Raw genomic sequence first — 19717 nt, 5'->3', positions numbered from 1 at the left:
ATAACTGTTTGATATGTCTATATGTTTACTCACATAAGGATAATAGTTCCCACCTTGGAGTGTTTGAATTTGTAAAAATTCAAGTTAATGAGCTGGGCCCGGTGGCTCATGCCTTCAATCCCAAGCACTCTAGGAGGCCGCGGCGGGAGGATCCCTTGAGCTCAAGAGTTTGAGACCAGTCTGAGCAAAATAGGAAAATTAGCTGGCCTTGATAGTGAGCACCTGTAGTCCCAGCTACTTAGGAGGCTGAGGCAAGAAAATCGCGTAAGCCCAATAGTTTAAGGTTGCTGTGAGCTGTGACGTAACAGCACTCTACTGAGGGCGACAAAGTGAAACTCTGTCTCAAGTCACATAAACCGATTAGAACGTTGTCTAGCACGTAGAGCCACATAGGAGTTTGCTACCCTTTATTATCATCATCGTCTGTGGCAGAATACTTGCAGCAGTGTTTTGGGGAACGCTGAGACTCGGGGACAGGAAAGACACTTTTGCGTATATGTCGTTCCGTAGCCTTTGAATTTGGAACCTAGCCAGTGTACATCTAAAGACAAGAAAGAAGGCTCAGCGCCCATAGCTCAGTGGCTAGGGCACCGGCCAAATACACCAGGGCCGGCCAAATACACCAGGGCTGGGGGGTTGGAACCCAGGCTGGGCCTGCTAAAGAACAAGGACAATTACAACAACAACAACAAAAATAGCCGGGCATAGTGGCGGGCTCCTGAAGTCCCAGCTCCTTGGGAGGCTGAGGCAAGAGAATCGCTTGGGCCCAAGACGTTGAGGTAGCTGTGAGCTGTGATGATACAGCACTCTAGGGAGGGCGACATAGGGAGACTCTGTGTCAGAAAAAAAAAAGAAAGAAAAAAAACTTCTTTCTGAGCTGTGCACCACTCATGCTTCGTAATAGAAATACCTCGAGGTTTGACCCCATGGAACGCCACCTTAAAAGCAGAGGCTCCAATTGGGTTAAATTGTAGGACCACGATTCTTGCACAGAATCACCACTGAGTGTGGGGAACTCCGTTATGCCGGGCCAGAGATGTAGAATTTACTCCCTCTACACGCGCTTCCCACCTCATGGGAAAACGCCAGGTGGACCCAGGTGGACCTAGCCTCTGAGGAAGTCCTATGAAACACGACAAAACAAAACCCTTGTGGCTGAACTATACCAGGCTATGCCAGAAACTACGGACTCTGCTTTGGCGCAGTCGGGCCACAGAACCTAGACGCAGCTCACCCGGTCGCTGCTGCGGTTCCCGGTCTTGCCACAACTCTGGCCTCACTTGGTCAGCACACCAAGTTTTGTGTGGCTTCAAAATGATGCCAGTGAAAGAATTTTTTCCGGTGGTTTCCGTAGTGTAGTGGTTATCACGTTCGCCTCACACGCGAAAGGTCCCCGGTTCGAGACCGGGCGGAAACAAGCTTTTGATTCAGGGAGCTCCTTACCCGCTGCCTGTCGGCGAACTGCGTCCCATGTCACACGAAGGGCAGGACATCGTCTGTTTCAGAGAGGGGGCACTTAAATAGATCCCCATTCACGGGGCAGGCCCTCCGTGAAAGCCTGAAATGTAAGTTCAAGTCTCACGCTCCACTTAACTCTTGCACTTCCCCTCGGAAGCCCGTGCGGCTACTTCTCTCCTGTCGAGGGCTGGGTGGGTTTCGAACCCTGGGCTTTAGCGCCTAGCACAGAGCAGGTCCTCAATGGGCTCACCGCAGAGCTTGTGCCACTGCCACCGAAGAGCGTGTGGCACCACTGCAGCTGAACCTTGGGTGATCTCTTGGGATACAACAAAGAGACGTTACTTTTGGGTGTCCGGCTAGCTCAGTCGGTAGAGCATGAGACTCTTAATCTCAGAGTCGTGGGTTCGAGCCCCACGTTGGGCGAGAGCTGTTTAGGAATTGATCTGGCACTTTTGTTACAACGGTAATATGGGCCTGAGCCGGTGGGTGCTGAAGCTTGGGCGACCCGGGGTGGCCTCTTGTAGGTGGGCGGAAGACCCGGCTCTGGGATGCCCACACGGTTCTATATTCCTCGCTGACTTTCGGATAATGGATGAGAGGTACTGGCGGACGAATTTCTGGAATGGATTGCAGCAAGGGCAGAATTAGCCTTTACTCAAGTTCAACACATGTTTAGGCACCTTCTGTTTACCAGACGACCTACCTGGGTGTCGAGGACTAGATGCCCTGGAGTCGGTTTACTGAAGCTAGGGTGAGATCCTAGGAACACTCCCGTAGCGATGGGAGCTGGGGAGACCAAGAAATTCGCTCTGATTTACATTTTAGAGGGATTCATTTAGGAATGTTGGAAACCAGGTCTGAGGGGACGTTACTCTGTGTCAGGGAGAGGGGCTGGAGCTTTGGGTGGATTCATAACCGAGATCAGAGGCTGAGGATGGAGGAGGGGCGGGGTACGAAGAGAAAAGTAGAGAGACCTTGAACAGTATGGGTGAGAGATGCTGAGACATCTAAAAGGACACTCCCAACACACAGGTGGACCTGAAGTTTGGGAGAGCATTCACTGCTGGAGCCAAGGTGCAGAACTAAAATGCCAGTTCATGCAATGAGCCCAATGGGACCTCCAGGGACACAAAGCCTTGGGTAGATCGAGAAGGAGGCAGCATAGGAAGAAGAACCTGCAGCGAAGCCCACCAGGACCTAGGGAATTGTGATGTGCAAGAGGGAAGAAGAGATCAGCAGAGTCAAATTCAGCACAAGGTCCAATAACAGAAGGCGGTAAAACCTCCTTGGCTTGGGCCACGTGATGACTTTGACCAGAAAACCAGACCCAAACAAGACCAGCTCCAGCCCTGAGCCCTGATGGTAGACAGGGGTGCTGGGTCACAGGCACAACAAAGAACTCAGCACCACTCAGCCTTCCTTCTGGCTCCCAAGGTATTAGGAAATCAGCGTTGGCGACAGGAAAACATTCTGCAGTATTAACCCATCCATGCTCCTCTTATATTTGCATGTACATGTACAGGTATGCAGATCTACATAGTATAACACACTTTAAACCTCATCCAACTCTGTACATACATTTAAATGACGAATTTTATTTTTATAAAAATACTTAAAAAGATTTCATTAGAAGTTTAATAAAAGTTTCAGCTTTATTTAAACTGGCTTAAACTTTGATACTCATTAATTTCTATTTTGCACTTTTTTTTTTTTTTTTTTTTGAGACAGAGCCTCAAGCTGTCCCCGTGGGTAGAGTGCCGTGGCATTACAGCTCACAGCAACCTCAACTCCTGCGAGTCTCCTGCCTCAGCCTCCCAAGTAGCTGGGACTACAGGCGCCCGCCACAACGCCTGGCCATTTTTTGGTTGCAGCCATCATTGTTGTTTGGCGGGTCCGGGCTGGGGATTCGAACCCGCCACCTTAGGTGTACGTGGCTGGCGCCTCAGCCTGTTGAGCTATAGGCGCCGAGCCTATTTTGCACTTTTTAAAAATAACTTTGCATAATTATAGCAATGCACAATTATTTCTAAAAGCATATATAAAATGATTTCATTGTTTGATTTTTACATTTACTTTAACTTACGTTTTGACAAACATTCAAATCTCCTATAATTTGGTGAATATATTGTTGCATTTTTAAAAATTTTCTCTACCATTACTGTCCTTGGAGCACAAATTATGTGAAAATTGAAACACTCTGGCTATCTTCCCTGGAAGAAAAGAGCCAATGAGGAGGCAAATCCAGTCTTAAGCCTTTGGAGCCACATTTACCTTTCCTCTTTTGTGTGGCTCACTTTTATTCCTTCTTCATTCGTTCTTTTCATTTTATTTGCTAGACGGGTCTGATCTCACTACTTGCTGAGATCACTCTCTGTAGTTTGACAAACACGGTTATGGGGCCACCAGAAGACTAATTAGGGGAAGAATGATTCCAAAGGTCGCTGGCTTATGATGGGGCCAGGGACAGGATTACTGGACGGAAGTGATGTCTAGCGGCTTTTTGAGGGTTTTTGTAGTGTGGTAGTTGTCACATTCACTTAATACTCGAAAGGTGGTCCCTTGTTCGAAACTGGGCAGAAACAGTTCTCATACCCCTTTTACAACCAAGGGAGTGTCTTCTGACCTGAAGATACTTTTACTTTAGTCATTTGCCATTGAATGTGGATATATTTAATTACATTTATGTATATTTGTAATGCCATGTATGTGGATATATTTAATTTTATTATTAAATATTATTATATTTATTATATATTATTATATATTATTAAATTTTATTATGTATACATGTAATGCCATGTATGTGGATATATTTAATTACATTTATGTATATTTGATTATAATTATCCATACTCCTGTCTTTTCCAAACCATTATCAATTATTTTTCTCTTCAACCTGTATATTCCAGGTCTGGGTCTGTAGGTGCAAAGAAGATGGTCTTATGTCATTAGGAATTGCCTTCACAGAACTTAAGAGTCCTGGCGGGTCACATATGGCCAGCCACACAAGAATGCCACACAACAGCAAATGAAATATTACAAAATGCCGGCAGGAATGGGTTGGGGAAAGTACCTATGGTGGGAGTACAGGCAGAGGAAAAGTGTTCCTAGGAAGGACAATCACTGGTGGTGATATCCTCAACAGCTACAGTGCGTGGGGGTGTCTGTGCGACTGGCCCTGTGTTGCCCACAGAGGGAGATAATATTATTGTTACCAGTTTACATACCAGACCATCAAGGCACAAACACGTCTCATAAGATGATGAAACATGGGCAGGCGAAGCTAAAGGACCAAGAAAAAGAAAAGAACCAGGACCCCGGGGAGAAGTTCAAGTGAAGCACAGGCAACAAAGCAGCGTTCGCGGGGGCTGAAGACTGCAGGAGACTCGGTGCATGGCCGAGAGCCTTGGGAATTCCGGGAATTCCAAGAACAGCTGGTTAGGTAGAACTCTCGGTCCCTCCACTATCGCTGATGCTCTACACTGCAGACTCCACGTTGAGCGGATCTGTTTCTCTCCCAGCCCCGCACCCCCCTACCTGTTCTCAGCAGGGCACTGCACCCCTCGCCCCGGCTCCCCGCACGTGTCCAGCAGTGAAGATCCACCCAGCATGCGTCCTGCAGCCAGCCCACCCCCCAGTGTGTCCGCAGAGGCGAGGAGGGCAGCGGAAAGGAAGATCTGTCAGCCTCCCTCTTCCCGCATCCTGGCCTGGGTCCAGGGGAACATTGGTGTTGGGAAGCCCGCGGCAGCGGTGGCTCCGCCTCTTGTACCGAGCTCTCTCAGCTGGGACACTTTGAGAGACACCCTTGTCGGTGTGGCCTCAGGCAGCGCAGCCTGTTTCCATGCCTGGAAATGAGTTCCAACCTCCACACACCAGACGGGCAGATGCAACACATGTGACCAGCAGCTTTCTTCCCAGCGCCTCTGCCCGATATGAAAGTGGAATAAATAAAACATCAAAGTGATGAATCAAATTTTCTTTAAAATTTCCACAAAGTCTAACTAAAGATAGGGCAGTGGTAGCCAAACTTGTTAGGCACTTCATTAGCATAACTTGTATACACGCACAAATACCAACGTCGTCCTTTCTCTTCCCTTCCCTACCCTTCCCTCCCATCCCCTTCGCTCCCCTCCTCTTTCTTTCTTTCTTTCTTTCTTTCTTTCTTTCCTTCCTTCCTTCCTTCCTTCCTTCCTTCCTTCTTTCTTTCTTTCTTTCTTTCTTTCTTTCTTTCTTTCTTTCTTTCTTTCTTTCTTTTTTGAGACGGAGTCTCACTCTGTGCCTTTGGTAGAGTGCTCTGATATAACTCGCAGCAATTTCGAACTCTTGGGCCCACCCACCTGAGAGAGGGCTTGTTCATTCTGTAGTAAACATGTAGTAAAGTTCCCAGCACAGTGGCTGGTACCTCATCTAGTAGGATTTTACTATTAAAACCTCAGATTCAAAGAAACAAAACAACCCAAAGACGGGGCAGAGAGAACTTGATTAGTCTTCATCTGCCTTTCTATGCTACCTGTCTCTTACTTCTCCAAGGTCTGTGCGGAAGCTCTTTGCCCCCATTTGATTCTGGTACTCACACAGCTTAACCTTTCTTCTCATGACACAAGACTCCAGGATGAGCATAGTTTTCGTGACTGTGTTCCATTGTTCCAGGAAGCTGACTGAGGATGCACAGGGTCATCCTTCTGCTTCCCCTGCTGTGTTTCAGAGCCGGGCAGCTTCGTGGGTTACTTTGCCTGTGAGTTCTCCATGTGTTCAGCCAAGAAGAGGGTCGAGAATCAAGGGATTCTTTTGTCTCAACCTCCTGAGTGGCTGGGACTACAGGTGCCCACCATGACGCCAGCTAATCTTTCTATTTTTAGCAGAGAAAGGGTCTTGCTCTTGCTCAGCCTGTTCTCGGAACTCCTAAATTCAAGCAATCCAAGCTCCTCGGCATCCCTAAGTGCTAGGATTACAGGCGAGAACCACTGCTCCGCCCGTGACCACAGCGCCTGCCTGTGGCCATTTCTTAATCGTTCCTTTTTGTTAATAGTCGTATACCATCGCGGAATTCGCAGATCAGGATGTCTGTGAACCAGCACGGAATTTAGAGACCTGGAAGGGCAAAAAGAGAAAGATTCTGGGCTGCACCAAGGAGACTCTCTTAGAGTTCCTTTACTAACCCAACTTCTTCCTTTTTTCCCCTCTCGCTTTATACAGATGGATTTGAGGTGGGTCGTTGCAGGCCTCTCCCGCTCCTATCCCAGACTCTGGACTGGCAGAGTGTCTTCAGCGTCCGCTCCAAGCTGATCTCTTTGGCTTCCCGGGACTCTGGGAAGACAGGACCATCACTCAGTGAGAGGATTTTGGTTTGTGCCTTAGCTAACATAAGACAGTTCTTATCAGTCTTCCTGTGGAAAGAATTCCAAGGCAAACAATTCCAAGCCAATCATCAACGCCAATAAACTATCTGTGCGAGGCAACAGGATGTACCAGAAGCAGTCTCCTTATAGTCATGTTTCTTTGGGGTTACACTTAGTGCTAACTTGTCATTATGGCTTTAGAGCTTTCCTAGACTCACCTTAATTCAGTTAACTCTAGTGCAACACTATTATTATTCCCTTTTCGTGCTTAAATCATAGCTGTTTGTCAGGGGAAACCTCTTTACACTGGCTCCTTTGTACTTTTGGCATCACTCTGAGAATTTGAAAGTATCCTTGTTTTTTGACAGCAGCCGGGCTTAGGGCCCATCTGTAATTTTCTCTGCCCCACAAAGCAGGGGAATTTTCAGGGAGCTCAAGTTTTTTCAGTGAAGAGTGAATGAAAAGAGTTCAGTCTGGGTTCTAGGATAGTTCATGAAGCCGAGGATCCTGGCTCCCCCATTTGTTAGTATCCTAGAGAAATAGTTTAAGGGATGTGAGTTCACATTGATAGTTCTATTTAATTACATCTTTCCTAGATCATTACAAGTTTGTTTGATTTTTTTTTTTTTTTTGGCAGTTTTTGTCCGGGTCTAGGTTTAAACCTGCCACCTCTAGCATATGGGGCTGGTGCCCTACTCCTTTGAGCTACAGGCGCTGCCCAGTTTGATTTTCTTCTTCTTTTCTCCCCAGATAAACCCAGACACCTTTTCTTTTCTTTTTCTTCTTCTTTTTTTTTTTTTTTTCCTGACACAGAGTCTCACTATGTTGCCCTTGGTAGAGTGTTGTGGTGTCACAGCTCACAGCAACCTCCAACTCTTGGGCTTAAGTGATTCTCTTGCCTCAGCCTCCCAAGTAGCTGGGACTACAGGTGCCCACCATAACACCTGGCTATTTTTTGTTGCAGTTGTCATTGTTTAACTGGCCCCAGCTGGGTTTGAACCCGCCAGCAGAGTAACCATTGTGCAACAGGTGCCAAGCCAGACATCATTTCTCTATAAAATTATCTGCCTAGATTTTTAACCTTTCACTCAAAAGTAATCATATTCTCTTTTGCTTTCTTTTTAAAGCTTTTTATTAGAAAACTTAAAGTAGAGAGAATCCTATAAGAAAACCTCAAGTATGCATCACCCAGCTTTCACCTCTCCCTCTCCCTCCATCCCTGTGTCATCCACACCTACTCCTACTCTCACTCATTCTTTGTTTTACAATCCTCATAGATCTCATGGGCTAGTCTCCTATGTCCCTTCATTCTGTTTTTTTCTGTTATTCTGGGGCCCTTTGAGATGTAGGGAATAATCCTAACGAATACAGATCTGGTGAATTGAGCCCTTACTATGGATTAGGCACTGTCCTGGTGCTGGGCAGGCATCGATTCATTGCATACTTGCATCAAACTTGTAGTCTGCCTCTATAAAAATGAAAGTCCATGCCCCCCTGGAGTTCAATTTCTGGGGCAATTTATATAACAGGCAAGTAAAACAGATAACTGAAATCATCTTGGAAAGAGATAAGGACTGTGAGAAAATAAATGAGGATGATTTGATAGAGTGGCAGGCATTGGAGAGAGGGGCCAAGACCTTCCAGAAATCTTGGGAAGAAGCCTTTGGGAGAGAGACCAGTGGCTTCAGAGTCCTTGGAGTAGGTGAGCTTGATGTATTCAAGACCAGCTGAGAAAGGCAGCGAAGAAGCCATGGCTATACCTCCTCAAATATATATCTGTGACTTTATTCACATCATTTGCAGTTTTCGTTTTGCAAATGGATTGAAAAACAAGTGAAGGACATCATATCCATAGTCTTAGGGGGATTCCCAGGCTAACAAGGCACACAGCAGTATGACTTCAGGGAAGAGTTGGTAAATAAAGACAGATAAAGAAGGATTTAGCTTTATTTTAAAAGTGATATGAGGTAGCCATGAAAGCAGGGAGCCTGTAACAGTAAACAACTTTCCACTTCCATCTGTGTGACCTAATTGCTCAGTGCTCCCATCTCCTTGTCTACTAAATGAGGGTTCAATAATATAAAGTTTGTAATTGTAATTTAAAATGTCTAAGAGAATATTGACAGCTTAGATGTTCAGAATTAATCCATTTGATAGCTATAATTCATGAAGAAACCAATGAAAGAGATTTGTTTCAAAAATTGCTAGCTTTATAGAAAACAACAATGTTTATAAATTGAATTTTAAAACTTTAGAAAAACTAGGCTTTGACATTTTTACAACTCTATTGACTATTAATCACAAAGTAAATACATACTCTTTTCTTTATTTAGATGCCTCCCCTACTCATCCCTAGCTATTAAATATCTCAAATGACAGTGATAAGCAGGGAGAGTTTCCCAAAATATCCAGTGATTCCTAGTCCAGTTGGTCCTGACATAGAATAGAAAAGCAGGTCATTCTGGGTCAGCCTTTTGGCCACTCTTCCTCTTGCAGGCGGTCCTCCAGAATTATGTTGCTCTGGTTGACATTTCAGTTTCCTCCTTGCCCCAAATTCACATTCTCTAGAACACCAGCATGCAACTGAGACCTGCCTTTTTTGTGTTTTTACATCTAGGGGACTGGTACTCTTATACCAATGTAATATGATATAAACAGCAATGAAATAATGAAGTATTTGATGACATTGAACCATCTTTCCTGATGGTACACAGACCCTGGGAGAATGACTTGCTCAAATTTAGTAAAGAGAAACCAGTGACACTGTACTATTTTTAGACTAGCTAGATAATAGCCATAAATAAGTAAAACTAGGAGATAATTTTGTGCTTTAAATGGTTTTTTTTTTATTTTTTATTTATTTGAGACAGACCCTCACTCCATCACCCCAGTCTAGAGTGCCCTGGCATCAGACCAACTCACAGCAACATCAAACTCCTGGGTTAAGCGATCTTCTTACCTTAGCATCCCAGGTAGCTGGGTGGGACTACAGATGCCGGCCACAACCCTTGACTAATTTTTCTATTTTTTAGTAGAGACCAGGAGCCTCGATTTTGCTCAGGCTGGTCTCAAGTCCTGACCTGAAACAATCCACCCACTTTGGCCTCCCAGAGTGCTGGGATTACAGGTGTGAGCCACAGAACCTGGCATGTAATCATTCTTGTAGACCTACTTTACAAAACATCTGTGATCTAATAATTTACATATGCCCCAAATGATACCAAGACCAAATGAAAAATCATATACAAATTTGATTTCTTATGTCTAGTTGAATTCTTCCTGTCCTAGGAAGAATATTTGCAGAGTAAGAAATAAACTGAGTAGGCTTTTTCAATGATGCCCTGGCTTTGCAAGTGAAGAGAATATGATAGCCTTCACAAAAACAGGCCTGAAAAGAGAAAAAATTATGTTGTAATATAGAATTGGATTACAAACCGTAACTGAAATGGACACTGTAATCTTCAAAATCTTTTATTTGAGTATGTCTTGTGAGAGGCAAAAAGAAGGTCCTTGTCCTTGCCAGGTGGTACCTTGTAAGCCCTCAAATGGGTATTATCCTGTAGGACAGGCAGTGACATTGATTATGATAACAAAAGATTGGAAACAATATAAATGTTCATTAGTAAGTATCTGTTAAATAAACTATAAGTCATCTATAGCAGAATATTGAGCAGCTGCAAAAAAAAGATCGGGGATATTTTGTATATCTTGAAATGGAACAATATTCAAAAGATAATTTAGGCTCGGCGCCTGTGGCTCAAGCGGCTAAGGCGCCAGCCACATACACCTAAGGTGGCGGGTTGGAATCCCCAGCTCGGCCCGCCAAACAACAATGATGGCTGCAACCAAAAAACGGCTGTGCGTTGTGGTGGGCGCCTGTAGTCCCAGCTACTTGGGAGGCTGAGGCAGGAGACTCGCTTGAGCCCAGGAATTGGAGGTTGCTGTGAGCTGTGATGCCATAGCACTCTACCCAGGGGGATAGCTTGAGGCTCAGTCTAAAAAAAAAAAAAAAGATAATTTAGTCGTAATTACTTTTTTTGTTTAAAATACTAAAAAATAACCTATACTTGCATCAAAATCTGTGAAAGAATATGCATGCAGATACAAAAATTACTACCTAAGGAGGGAATTTAATGATTTTCATTGAATGTCTTATTAACAGTGCTCTTTTTTTAACCAAATAGTGTATAACTTACTCAAAAAATATTTTGAAAGTCTCGTTTTGTGGTGCAGAGTCTGTGGAAAATAGTATGGCCATTCCTTAAAACCTTAAACAAAGAAATACTCTATGACCCAGCAATTCCACTTCTAGATGTATACACAAAAGAAATGAAAAGCAGAACTCAGAACTCAAACAGTTTTATATCCACATTCATAGCACAAAAGCCAAAAGATAGATGGTAAGCAAATGTCCAGCAGCAGATGAATAGATAAAGAAAATGTGGGTACAACAGTATATTAATCAGCTTTAAGAAGTAAGAAATTCTAACACACTCTGTGATATAGATGAGCCTTGCAAACGTTATGCTAAGTGAAATAAGACAGACGCCTGTAGTCTCAGCTGCTTGGGAGGATGAGACAAGAAAATCGCTTGAGCCCAAGAGCTCGGGGTTGCTGTGAGCTGTGACGCTACGAGGGTGACCAAGTGGAACTCTGTCTCAAACAAAACAAAACTAAACAAAATATTGTGTGAGTGTTGCCAGAAAATAGGGGAAAGGAGAAATGGGAAATTAGTGCTTGATAGGAGTTTCAGTTGAGTAAAGAAGAAAAAGGTCTGGATATGCAAAAGGTTGGTGGTGATGTTTGCAAAACAATGTGAATGCTTTTGGTGCCACAGAACTGAACACAAAAAATGGTTAAAATAGTAAATTTTATTATGTATATTTAACCACAAGGAAAAACTCATTTTGTTATCAAAGGACAGATTAGACAAAGAATAGGTGCCAATCCACAAAGGGCCGAAACAAGTATTAGACATACAAAGTAGCCCCAACGGAATTTGTTTTTCTAAGAGGTGACAGATTTGGAAGCAAAATGTAACTCAACGCCCAACGTGGGGCTCGAACCCACGACCCTGAGATTAAGAGTCTCATGCTCTACCGACTGAGCTAGCCGGGCGCCACAAAAAGGTGGGTGATTTACATTTCCTTCAAGATTAGCTACTGCTGCTTTCAGTTTCACCACTAGAGCTGATTAATTTGCACTGTGATAGAAGTAAGGAAAGTGTCTTGACAGCTCGGGACATTCAAGCTCCGCCACCCTTGTCCGACCGTCCCTCCCACTTACGTCGTTTTCTGGTTTTGTTCTATCCTATCAGCAGAGACCAGACCTTTTCCCACCGCTATGAACTGCACGGCGCTAAGGAAAAACGGAGGCATCCTGATGACGTTAGATCACTCCCCTGGTAGATTTTTACTCACAAGAGAAAAGCAAGGGATAGGGTTCCGAGACCCGACGTCTCTGCAGCGGAACTTTTCCAACCGCCACATACACCAACCGTTGTTCCTAGGCGCTCTGCAAAGAAGCTGTATTTCGAAATTTAAGAGAAAACAAAAGGAAAAGGTGCAAAACATTGGTGGAGATGCCGGGGATCGAACCCGGGGCCTCATACATGCAAAGCATGCGCTCTACCACTGAGCTACATCCCCACTTATCGTAGCTATTCTTCTGTCACTCTGTCAGTGGTTGGTGGCTCAGGCCGCCGAGAGCCGGAGGTGTGTGTCCCGGACTAGCTGCAGACCCGCTGCCTGGCTACATCGCAGGCTGCTCCACAGTGCCCCCGCTGACTCCACACAGCGGATCTTGACCACCAGGTGCCACGAGGGAGTACTGAGCCAGGATAAACACCTGGAAGCAGCGGTGGAAAAAGACGAGGGAATCATGAAGTGTAATGCTCAAAATGAACAGTGACCTGAAAAAGGGAAGTAGAAGGAAGACCGTGTGCTGTACGCTACTTTTCTTTTTTAAAAAGAGAGGTTGAAGTGGTAAACTATAGCATCTTTGAATACAATAATCAAGAATTGTAAAGTTGATTGCTTGGGATGGAGAAAGAACTGAACATAGGCTATGGGCCAAGTTTTCATAGGAACTGCTCAGCTTACAGATTTTTAACCGTATTTAAATCTGTTCAATGAAGACAAGCTTTCTGAACTTGCCAAGAACTGCTCTAAAATCTGAAGGTTCAGCCATGAAAAAACCTAACACAGTTCACCCCTTCTGAGAGCGCAGAAAAAACAGCAAAATGGGAGGAAGCGAGTCCGGTTAACTAGCGATTTTAAACAGTGTAAGTGGTCTGAGCAGGTTCACTGACAAGGTGACATTTGAAACAAGAGATGGAGGCAGGATATGAGCTGCGCAAGTCTGGGAGAAAAGAGGGCGAAGTGAAGGGCACAGCCAGTGCAAAGGCCATGCGATTAGGTTCTTGGTGACATCACGCTGGAGTAGCTAGATGGCTGTGCGGCTAGAATGGAGTCAACTCCCAGAGAGCAGAAGAGAGAGAGGCTTGGGTGCAGGAGATGGTGACAATGAATAGCTAGGGTTTGGGGGGTAGTTTAAAGGCTTCGACTTTTACTCTGAGAGAAATGGTAGCCACTGGACAATGTGGAGCAGAGGAGGGCCCGCATGTGTGCTGGGGAGTCATCAGCAAGGGTCTTTCCGGCCAAGAAAGCTGAAGTGATTACAAGGGTGTGAGTGACCGAGGCCCGTGGAGTGGAGGGAGAGGAGGAGGAAACCACAAGAGGATATCCTGGTGGGAGGGAAGTCAGGAGAATGCAGTGTCCTGGAAGGCTGAGAAAGGATGTCTAGAGGTCGGGAGCATCAGAGGGCAGGCCAGGTGAGGTCTTGGTCTTTGGGATAGAATCAGAGGTCTCTGGTGACACTGACAAGGGCAGTTTCTGAGGGAAGTGGATGAAAGCCTGAGCTTAGTAGCTTCTCGGGGGAATGAGGAGAGGTGGAAACGGTAATACTGGCTAATTTTGGAATGGGGTTGCGGCAGCGAGCTGAGGGAAGAGAGATCGTCCATTTATTCCGGGGTTGTGGGGGTGGGGAATGATACTGAGTAAGGTGAGAAAATTGTAAACGTATTATTTGTTCAAACATTACATAAAGAATAAAGGGAGCGGACAGTGCCGGGGAAGGTAGTTACAAACTGGATACAAGGCCAAGTTTGGGAATGAGGAAACAGGATTAGATTCCAGATCTAAATTTAGCTCAGTAGAGGGCCTGGACGAACCTGCACTGTGGGAACCTGACACCGTGGCCGGTTCACCGGGCAGTTGCCTGGCGCTGCTGGTCGGCCTCGGTCGGTAACTGGGGTTGGCGCCCAACTGGATCTGTACGCCCACCTGTCGCGGTCCGTTTCCCGTGGCTGACTGGGTCAAGCTAGGGCGGCCTAGAGAGGTTGAAGGGCCCTGGGTGGGGCGACAAGCAGGAGGCCTCTGGCTAAGGCGGGCACTGGGGGAGCCCAGATCCAGGGTGTAGGGCGCTATCTTGCACTTGAATCGCCCTGTGTCACCAGGCCAGGCATCAACGAGCACCCTCCCCACTCGGCCCGCAGCCGGGCACGCCCTCAGCTCACGTCTGGGCCTGCCTAGTGTCCGCCCCGCCCTTCTTCCACTGGACGCTCCGAAGCCAGCCCTGGTGTCTGTACTCCGAGCCGCTCACTGTCACGTTCTTTGGCCGCCCGGAAGCCTCCCAGCCTGCCTGCTCGGAGGGCGTGCATGGCGGCTGTGGGACCGCGGACCGGCCCGGGTGCCGGGGCCGAGGCGCTCGCGCTGGCAGCAGAGCTGCAGGGCGAGGCGACGTGCTCCATCTGCTTGGAGCTCTTCCGCGAGCCGGTGTCCGTCGAGTGCGGCCACAGCTTCTGCCGCGCCTGCATCGCGCGCTGCTGGGAGCGTCCAGGTGCCGGGGCTACCGCGGCGTCCGGCGGACTGCCTTGCCCACTGCCCTGCCCACAGTGCCGCGAACCCGCGCGCCCCAGTCAACTGCGGCCCAACCGGCAGTTGGCGGCGGTGGCCACACTGCTGCGGCGCTTCAGCCTACCCGCGGCCGTCTCAGGGGAGCTCGGGTCCCCGGCGGCCGCGGCCCGCTCCGCGCCTGCCCGGTGCGCACAGCACAGCGAACCGCTCAAGCTCTATTGCCAGGATGACGGGCGCGCCATTTGCGTGGTATGTGACCGCGCCCGCGAGCACCGTGCGCACGCAGTGCTGCCCCTGGACGAGGCCGTGCAGGAGGCGAAGGTGAGCGGAGGTTCCTCCCCTGCTGGTCCCCCAAGTCCCTACCCTGGCCCAGCCCTCCCGCGCACGCGGCTCAGGTGACACTTGAGCCCCTGCCTCCTTTCTACTCCAGGCTGCCCAGCACTGGATCCGGGCCTGAGCGCGGCTCTCCCTCCGTTAGCCCTCCCAATGCCCGCACTGTGTTTCGTTCTCGGCTGGTTACTGGGCCACCTAAATGACGCCTCCACGAACTTAGCGATTTTCTTCCTGTCTATCCCTGGCTTCTAGCCTGGTCTGCATTATTGCAACTCTTAGGTCGCAGGAACACCCACTCATGGGCTGAGGTCCCTCTTATCTCTTTGCTTGGGGTGTGGTTCTACTCAAAGTCTACCTTGTGCGAACAAATGTGAAGACCTCGCCAAGAGGTCGGGGGCAAGGGGTGCCTGAGTTAAGCAGAGCGTCCATAGCCTTCTGGGCTGTGCCAAGTCTGCCAATTCTGGGCGCCTCCCCCTGGCTGTTTCCTTGCTGGACCCTAGGAGGTGAGCAAGTCCTCAGGCTTTCCTTGCTTCTCCACATTGCTCCAACCCTCCCACCTAGAGGGCATTCTGATCATGGGCAGGAAAGCTGAGGAGCGCACAAGGCGGGTTGGGCTGCTGAGGGGCATGTGGTTCGACCTGGGGTGCAGCAGATACCGTGAGGAAGCATGTCCTGGGTTCTTCAGAGTCAGCCTGCCCTTGCTCTGCACTCCTGTGTGTGGCCTGCACGCACTGTATCCGACCCAATCCGTATGCCTTCTACCCGGCCTCGCCTTCATGAGTAGGGAAGGCACACGTGGAGGTTTCCGGAATTCTCTCCCCACTGTACTTCCCTTCTCCCTGCAGGAGCTCTTGGAGTCCAGGCTCAGGATTTTGAGGAAGGAACTGGAAGACTATGAGGTGTTCCGGTCCACGGAAGAGAAGGAGAGCAAGGAGCTCCTGGTGAGCCAGGGACCCCTCAGCTGGGCTCCCTGGGAGGCAGCAGAGGCCCTCCCTCCCCCACCAGGGCTCTGTGCATCGAGTTGAAGTGTGCCCTGTGGAACAGCAGGATGGATTTTAGGAAGATAACAGGGTGCATATTATGTAGGGTGACCATATAATTTATTGTACAAACCAGAGCTTTTGAGAGTGAAAGGGAGTGTTAAGATAATTAGTACAGAACAGCTGGCTTAAGCTGGAACTGATCCCAGAAAATCAGGACTTACAGTCACTCTAATATTATATAACACTGTTTATGGCCTGTGGAAATAGCTTGTAACTGAGCACATTAATATTTCTGTGGAGAAACATATAAATATTCACATCAAGTGGACCTTAAATACAATAAAAAGCCTCATGTTCAAGGCATACTTTGTCACCAAAAGAAAAGTGAAAAAAAATTTGTTTTCAGGGTGGTGCCTGTGGCTCAATGGAGTAGGGTGCTGGCCCCATATGCCAGAGGTGGCAGGTTCAAACCCATCCCAGGCCAAAAAAAGGACAAAAAAGTCTATTTTCAGAGTTTCTTTTTTTTTTTTTTTTTTGAGACAGAGCCTCAAGTTATTCCCCTGGGCAGGGTGCTGTAGCATCACAGCTCACAGCAACCTCCAACTCCTGGGCTCAAGCGAGTCTCCTGCCTCTGCCTCTGCCTCCCAAGTACTCGGACTACAGGCGCCCACCACAATGCCTGGCTATTTTTTGCTTGCGGCTGTCACTGTTATTTGGGAAGACAGGCTGGATTCGAACCCACCACCTTAGGTGTATGGTGGCTGGTGCCTCAGCCACTTGAGCCACAGGCACTGAGCCCCTCAAACTTTTTAAACAGGGGGCCTATTTTCAGAGTTTTTGACTTTGAAATTGAGGCTAAGGGAGATGGGGCTCAGGGGGTATTAGAACTGCTTCTGGTCTGGCAGAGGGCAGGAGGTTTAGAGACCTGCGTTTACAGCAGTCCCTGCTGCAGCAGCAGCCCAGGCTGCCAGCACTGTTCCCCGCTCCCAGTGGTGATGATATTTTGATCTCCTTAGGATAGAATAGGAAAGTGAAATGTTTAAGGTAGGCAAATGGTGCACTTCTGATCACACATTCATTATAAAGAAACAATAGAGGTAGAGTACAACTATTGCCACGTGATAAAAAAAAGGAGAATGAATATCCTAGGGGCAATACTCTTACCCCAGGAGGTAGTTTTGGTTGTCAACACTGGGATGGGAGTGCTAGTGGCCTTTAATGGTAGAGGACAGAAGTGTTGCACTAAGTGCAGCTGAGTCATAGCTCACAGCAACTTCAAACTCTTGGGCTCAAGCAATCCTCTTGCCTCAGTTTTTCATTTTTAGTAGAGACTCGGTCTTACTCTTGCTCTGGCTGGTTTCGAAATCCTGTGCTCAAGTGATCTGCCCACCTTGGCCTCCCAGAGTGCCAGGATTATAGGCTTGAGCCACAACTCCAGTGAGAATATTTGGGAAATACTATTTTGCTTGTGCTATCTCCTTGGGAGGCAGTATGATGTAACTTTGAGAAGCTCAGACTTTTTGGATCAGATGCCCCATTTTGAAGCTTGGCTCACTACTTCTTGGTGATATGTCCGTCTTCTCCTTCAAAGTGTACCCTCCCACATCCCTGTTGTCAGGGCTGAGTGGGTTTATACTGTAAGTGTTCTGTGCTGCTGCCACTGCTGCTTGCTCAATATCCCGATGATGAAGGTAAGGTAGGGGCCCTGTGGGATGTTTTGGGAACATGGCTTCTCACTTGCTGCTAGCCATGAGAAGCTTTGCTCGCTGTAACATGCCAAGTGCCATGCATGTGTTCATGTAAAAATTCAAGAGATCAGGAGTGGGAGTCTGTCTAAAAACACACTCACTGGGTGAGGCATGATGGCTCATGCCTGTAATCCCAACATTCTGGGAGGTTGAGGTGAGTGGATCCCTTAAACTCAAGAGTTTGAGACCAGCCTGAACAAGACTGAGACCCCGTCTCTACTAAAAATAGAAAAAGTAGCTGGGTGTTGCTTTTTTTTTTTTTTGGCTGGAGCTGGGTTTGAACCTGCCACCTCCAGCATATGGGGCAAGCGCCCTACTCCTTTGAGCCACAAGCACTGCCTGAGCCTCTTCTTCTTCTTCTTTTTTTTTTTTAGACAGAGCCTCAAGCTGTCCCCCTGGGTAGAGTGCCGTGGCATTACAGCTCACAGCAACCTCCAACTCCTGGGCTCAAGCGAGTCTCCTGCCTCAGCCTCCCAAGTAGCTGGGACCACAGGCGCCTGCCACAACGCCCGGCTATTTTTTGGTTGCAGCCGTCATTGTTGTTTGGCGTGTCCCGGCTGGGGATTCGAACCCGCCACCGTAGGTGTACATGGCTGGCGCCTTAGCCGGTTGAGCTATAGGCGCCAAGCCAGCCTCTTTCTTCTTTTCTACTTTTCTGTATCTCCCAGGTTTGCATTCTGATCATGTGTATCTATTATAATCAATTGCTAAACAGAAAAGAGGATCTTTAAAATAATGTAGAGAGTTGGTGTGGTGGCTCATGCCTGTAATCCTAGCACTCTGGGAGGCTGAGGTGGGTGGATTGCCCTGAGCTCACAGGTTCCAGACCAGCCTGAGCAAGAGCAAGACCCCGCCCCCACCCCCCAATCTCTAAAAATATCCGAGCATTGTGGCAGGCATCTGTAGTCCCAACTACTTGGGAGGCTGAGGCAAGAGAATACCTTGAGCCCAAGAGTTGGAGGTTGCTGTGAGCTATGATGCCATAGCACTCTACCAAGGGCAACAAAGTGAGACTGTCTAAATAATAATGTAGGTGTGGCTAGGTGTCTTACACCTATAATTCCAGCACTTTGGAAGGCTCTAGCAGGGATAGCTTGAGGCCAGGAGTTCAAAACCAGCATGGGCAACATAGCAAGACCTCTCCTTCATCTCTACAAAAAATAAGCTGGGCATAGTGGTGCGTGCCTGTAGTCCTAGCTACTTGAGAGGCTGAGGCAGGACAATCACATGAAGTCAGGAGTTTAAGGGGAAAAATCAACCTCAATTTAAGGCTTATGATGACCCTATTAATTTATTCCTCTGTTTTCAAGAGAAGATACTGTAGCCCCAGTAAATTCTAAGAGTTTAAAGTTGCCCCAGTTTAGGTGGTAGAGATGCAGGAGCACATCCATTGCAGGGCAGAGAACATGTGTTGAGGCCTACATGAAGCTGGGATATGGGAATTACAGCCTGTGCACAGGCAGGTTGCTGGGTATACCCAGGAGTCCCAAGTGGTGAGGGAGAGGAGCCCTGCCCTGTAGGAGGACTCAGAGGTGCCTATTCAAGTCCATTGCCTCTCTAATGTCTTCTCCTCTGAGACAGAAGCAGATGGCCACAGAGCAGGAGAAAGTGGGGGCGGAGTTCCAGGCACTGCGGGCCTTCCTCGTGGAGCAGGAGGGACGGCTTCTGGGCCGCCTGGAGGAGTTGTCCCGGGAAGTGACACAGAAGCAGAATGAGAACCTGGCCCAGCTAGGGGGTGAGATCACCCAGCTCTCCAAACTCTGCAGCCAGATCCAGGAGACAGCCCAAAAGCCTGACCTAGACTTCCTCCAGGTGCGTCTGAGTCTGGCTCCACCTGGGGTTGAGTCATTCACCCAGAGGCATCAGGATCCAGATTGAGGGTTTAGTATAGGGTGACCAGATTTTAACATCTGTAAGGCGGGACAACATGGCGGGGGGGG

At 47.7% G+C, this 19717-nt stretch overlaps 1 protein-coding gene and 4 non-coding genes across 6 annotated transcripts in view; 3 read left to right on the top strand and 2 right to left on the bottom strand.

The window, feature by feature from the left end:
* Nucleotides 1–1344: 1344 nt before the first annotated feature.
* Nucleotides 1345–1417, top strand: TRNAV-CAC. Its single transcript has one exon. It is a non-coding gene; the product is annotated as a tRNA-Val (tRNA).
* A 391-nt stretch (nucleotides 1418–1808) lies between these two features.
* On the top strand, nucleotides 1809–1881 carry TRNAK-CUU. Its single transcript has one exon. It is a non-coding gene; the product is annotated as a tRNA-Lys (tRNA).
* A 9961-nt stretch (nucleotides 1882–11842) lies between these two features.
* On the bottom strand, nucleotides 11843–11915 carry TRNAK-CUU. Its single transcript has one exon. It is a non-coding gene; the product is annotated as a tRNA-Lys (tRNA).
* A 458-nt stretch (nucleotides 11916–12373) lies between these two features.
* On the bottom strand, nucleotides 12374–12445 carry TRNAA-UGC. Its single transcript has one exon. It is a non-coding gene; the product is annotated as a tRNA-Ala (tRNA).
* Nucleotides 12446–14321: 1876 nt separating this feature from the next.
* TRIM7 (tripartite motif containing 7) overlaps nucleotides 14322–19717 on the top strand; it is a 10770-nt gene continuing 5374 nt past the window's right edge. Inside the window, exons 1-3 of one of the 2 annotated variants that reach the window (XM_003800177.3) lie at nucleotides 14322–15034; nucleotides 15892–15987; nucleotides 19359–19589. In XM_003800177.3, the coding sequence (XP_003800225.1) occupies nucleotides 14516–15034; nucleotides 15892–15987; nucleotides 19359–19589 (846 nt within the window). In that variant the 5' untranslated portion in view covers nucleotides 14322–14515. The remainder of the gene's footprint in view (nucleotides 15035–15891; nucleotides 15988–19358; nucleotides 19590–19717) is intronic. The other variant, XM_023519301.1, reaches the window with a different exon arrangement.

This window comes from Otolemur garnettii, unplaced genomic scaffold (genome assembly GCF_000181295.1).
Source record: "Otolemur garnettii isolate 467f Iridium unplaced genomic scaffold, OtoGar3 scaffold00171, whole genome shotgun sequence".
Classification (NCBI taxonomy): Eukaryota; Metazoa; Chordata; class Mammalia; order Primates; family Galagidae; genus Otolemur; species Otolemur garnettii.
Note: the sequence above shows the minus strand (reverse complement) of the source record. Positions and strands in the feature narration are given on the sequence as shown.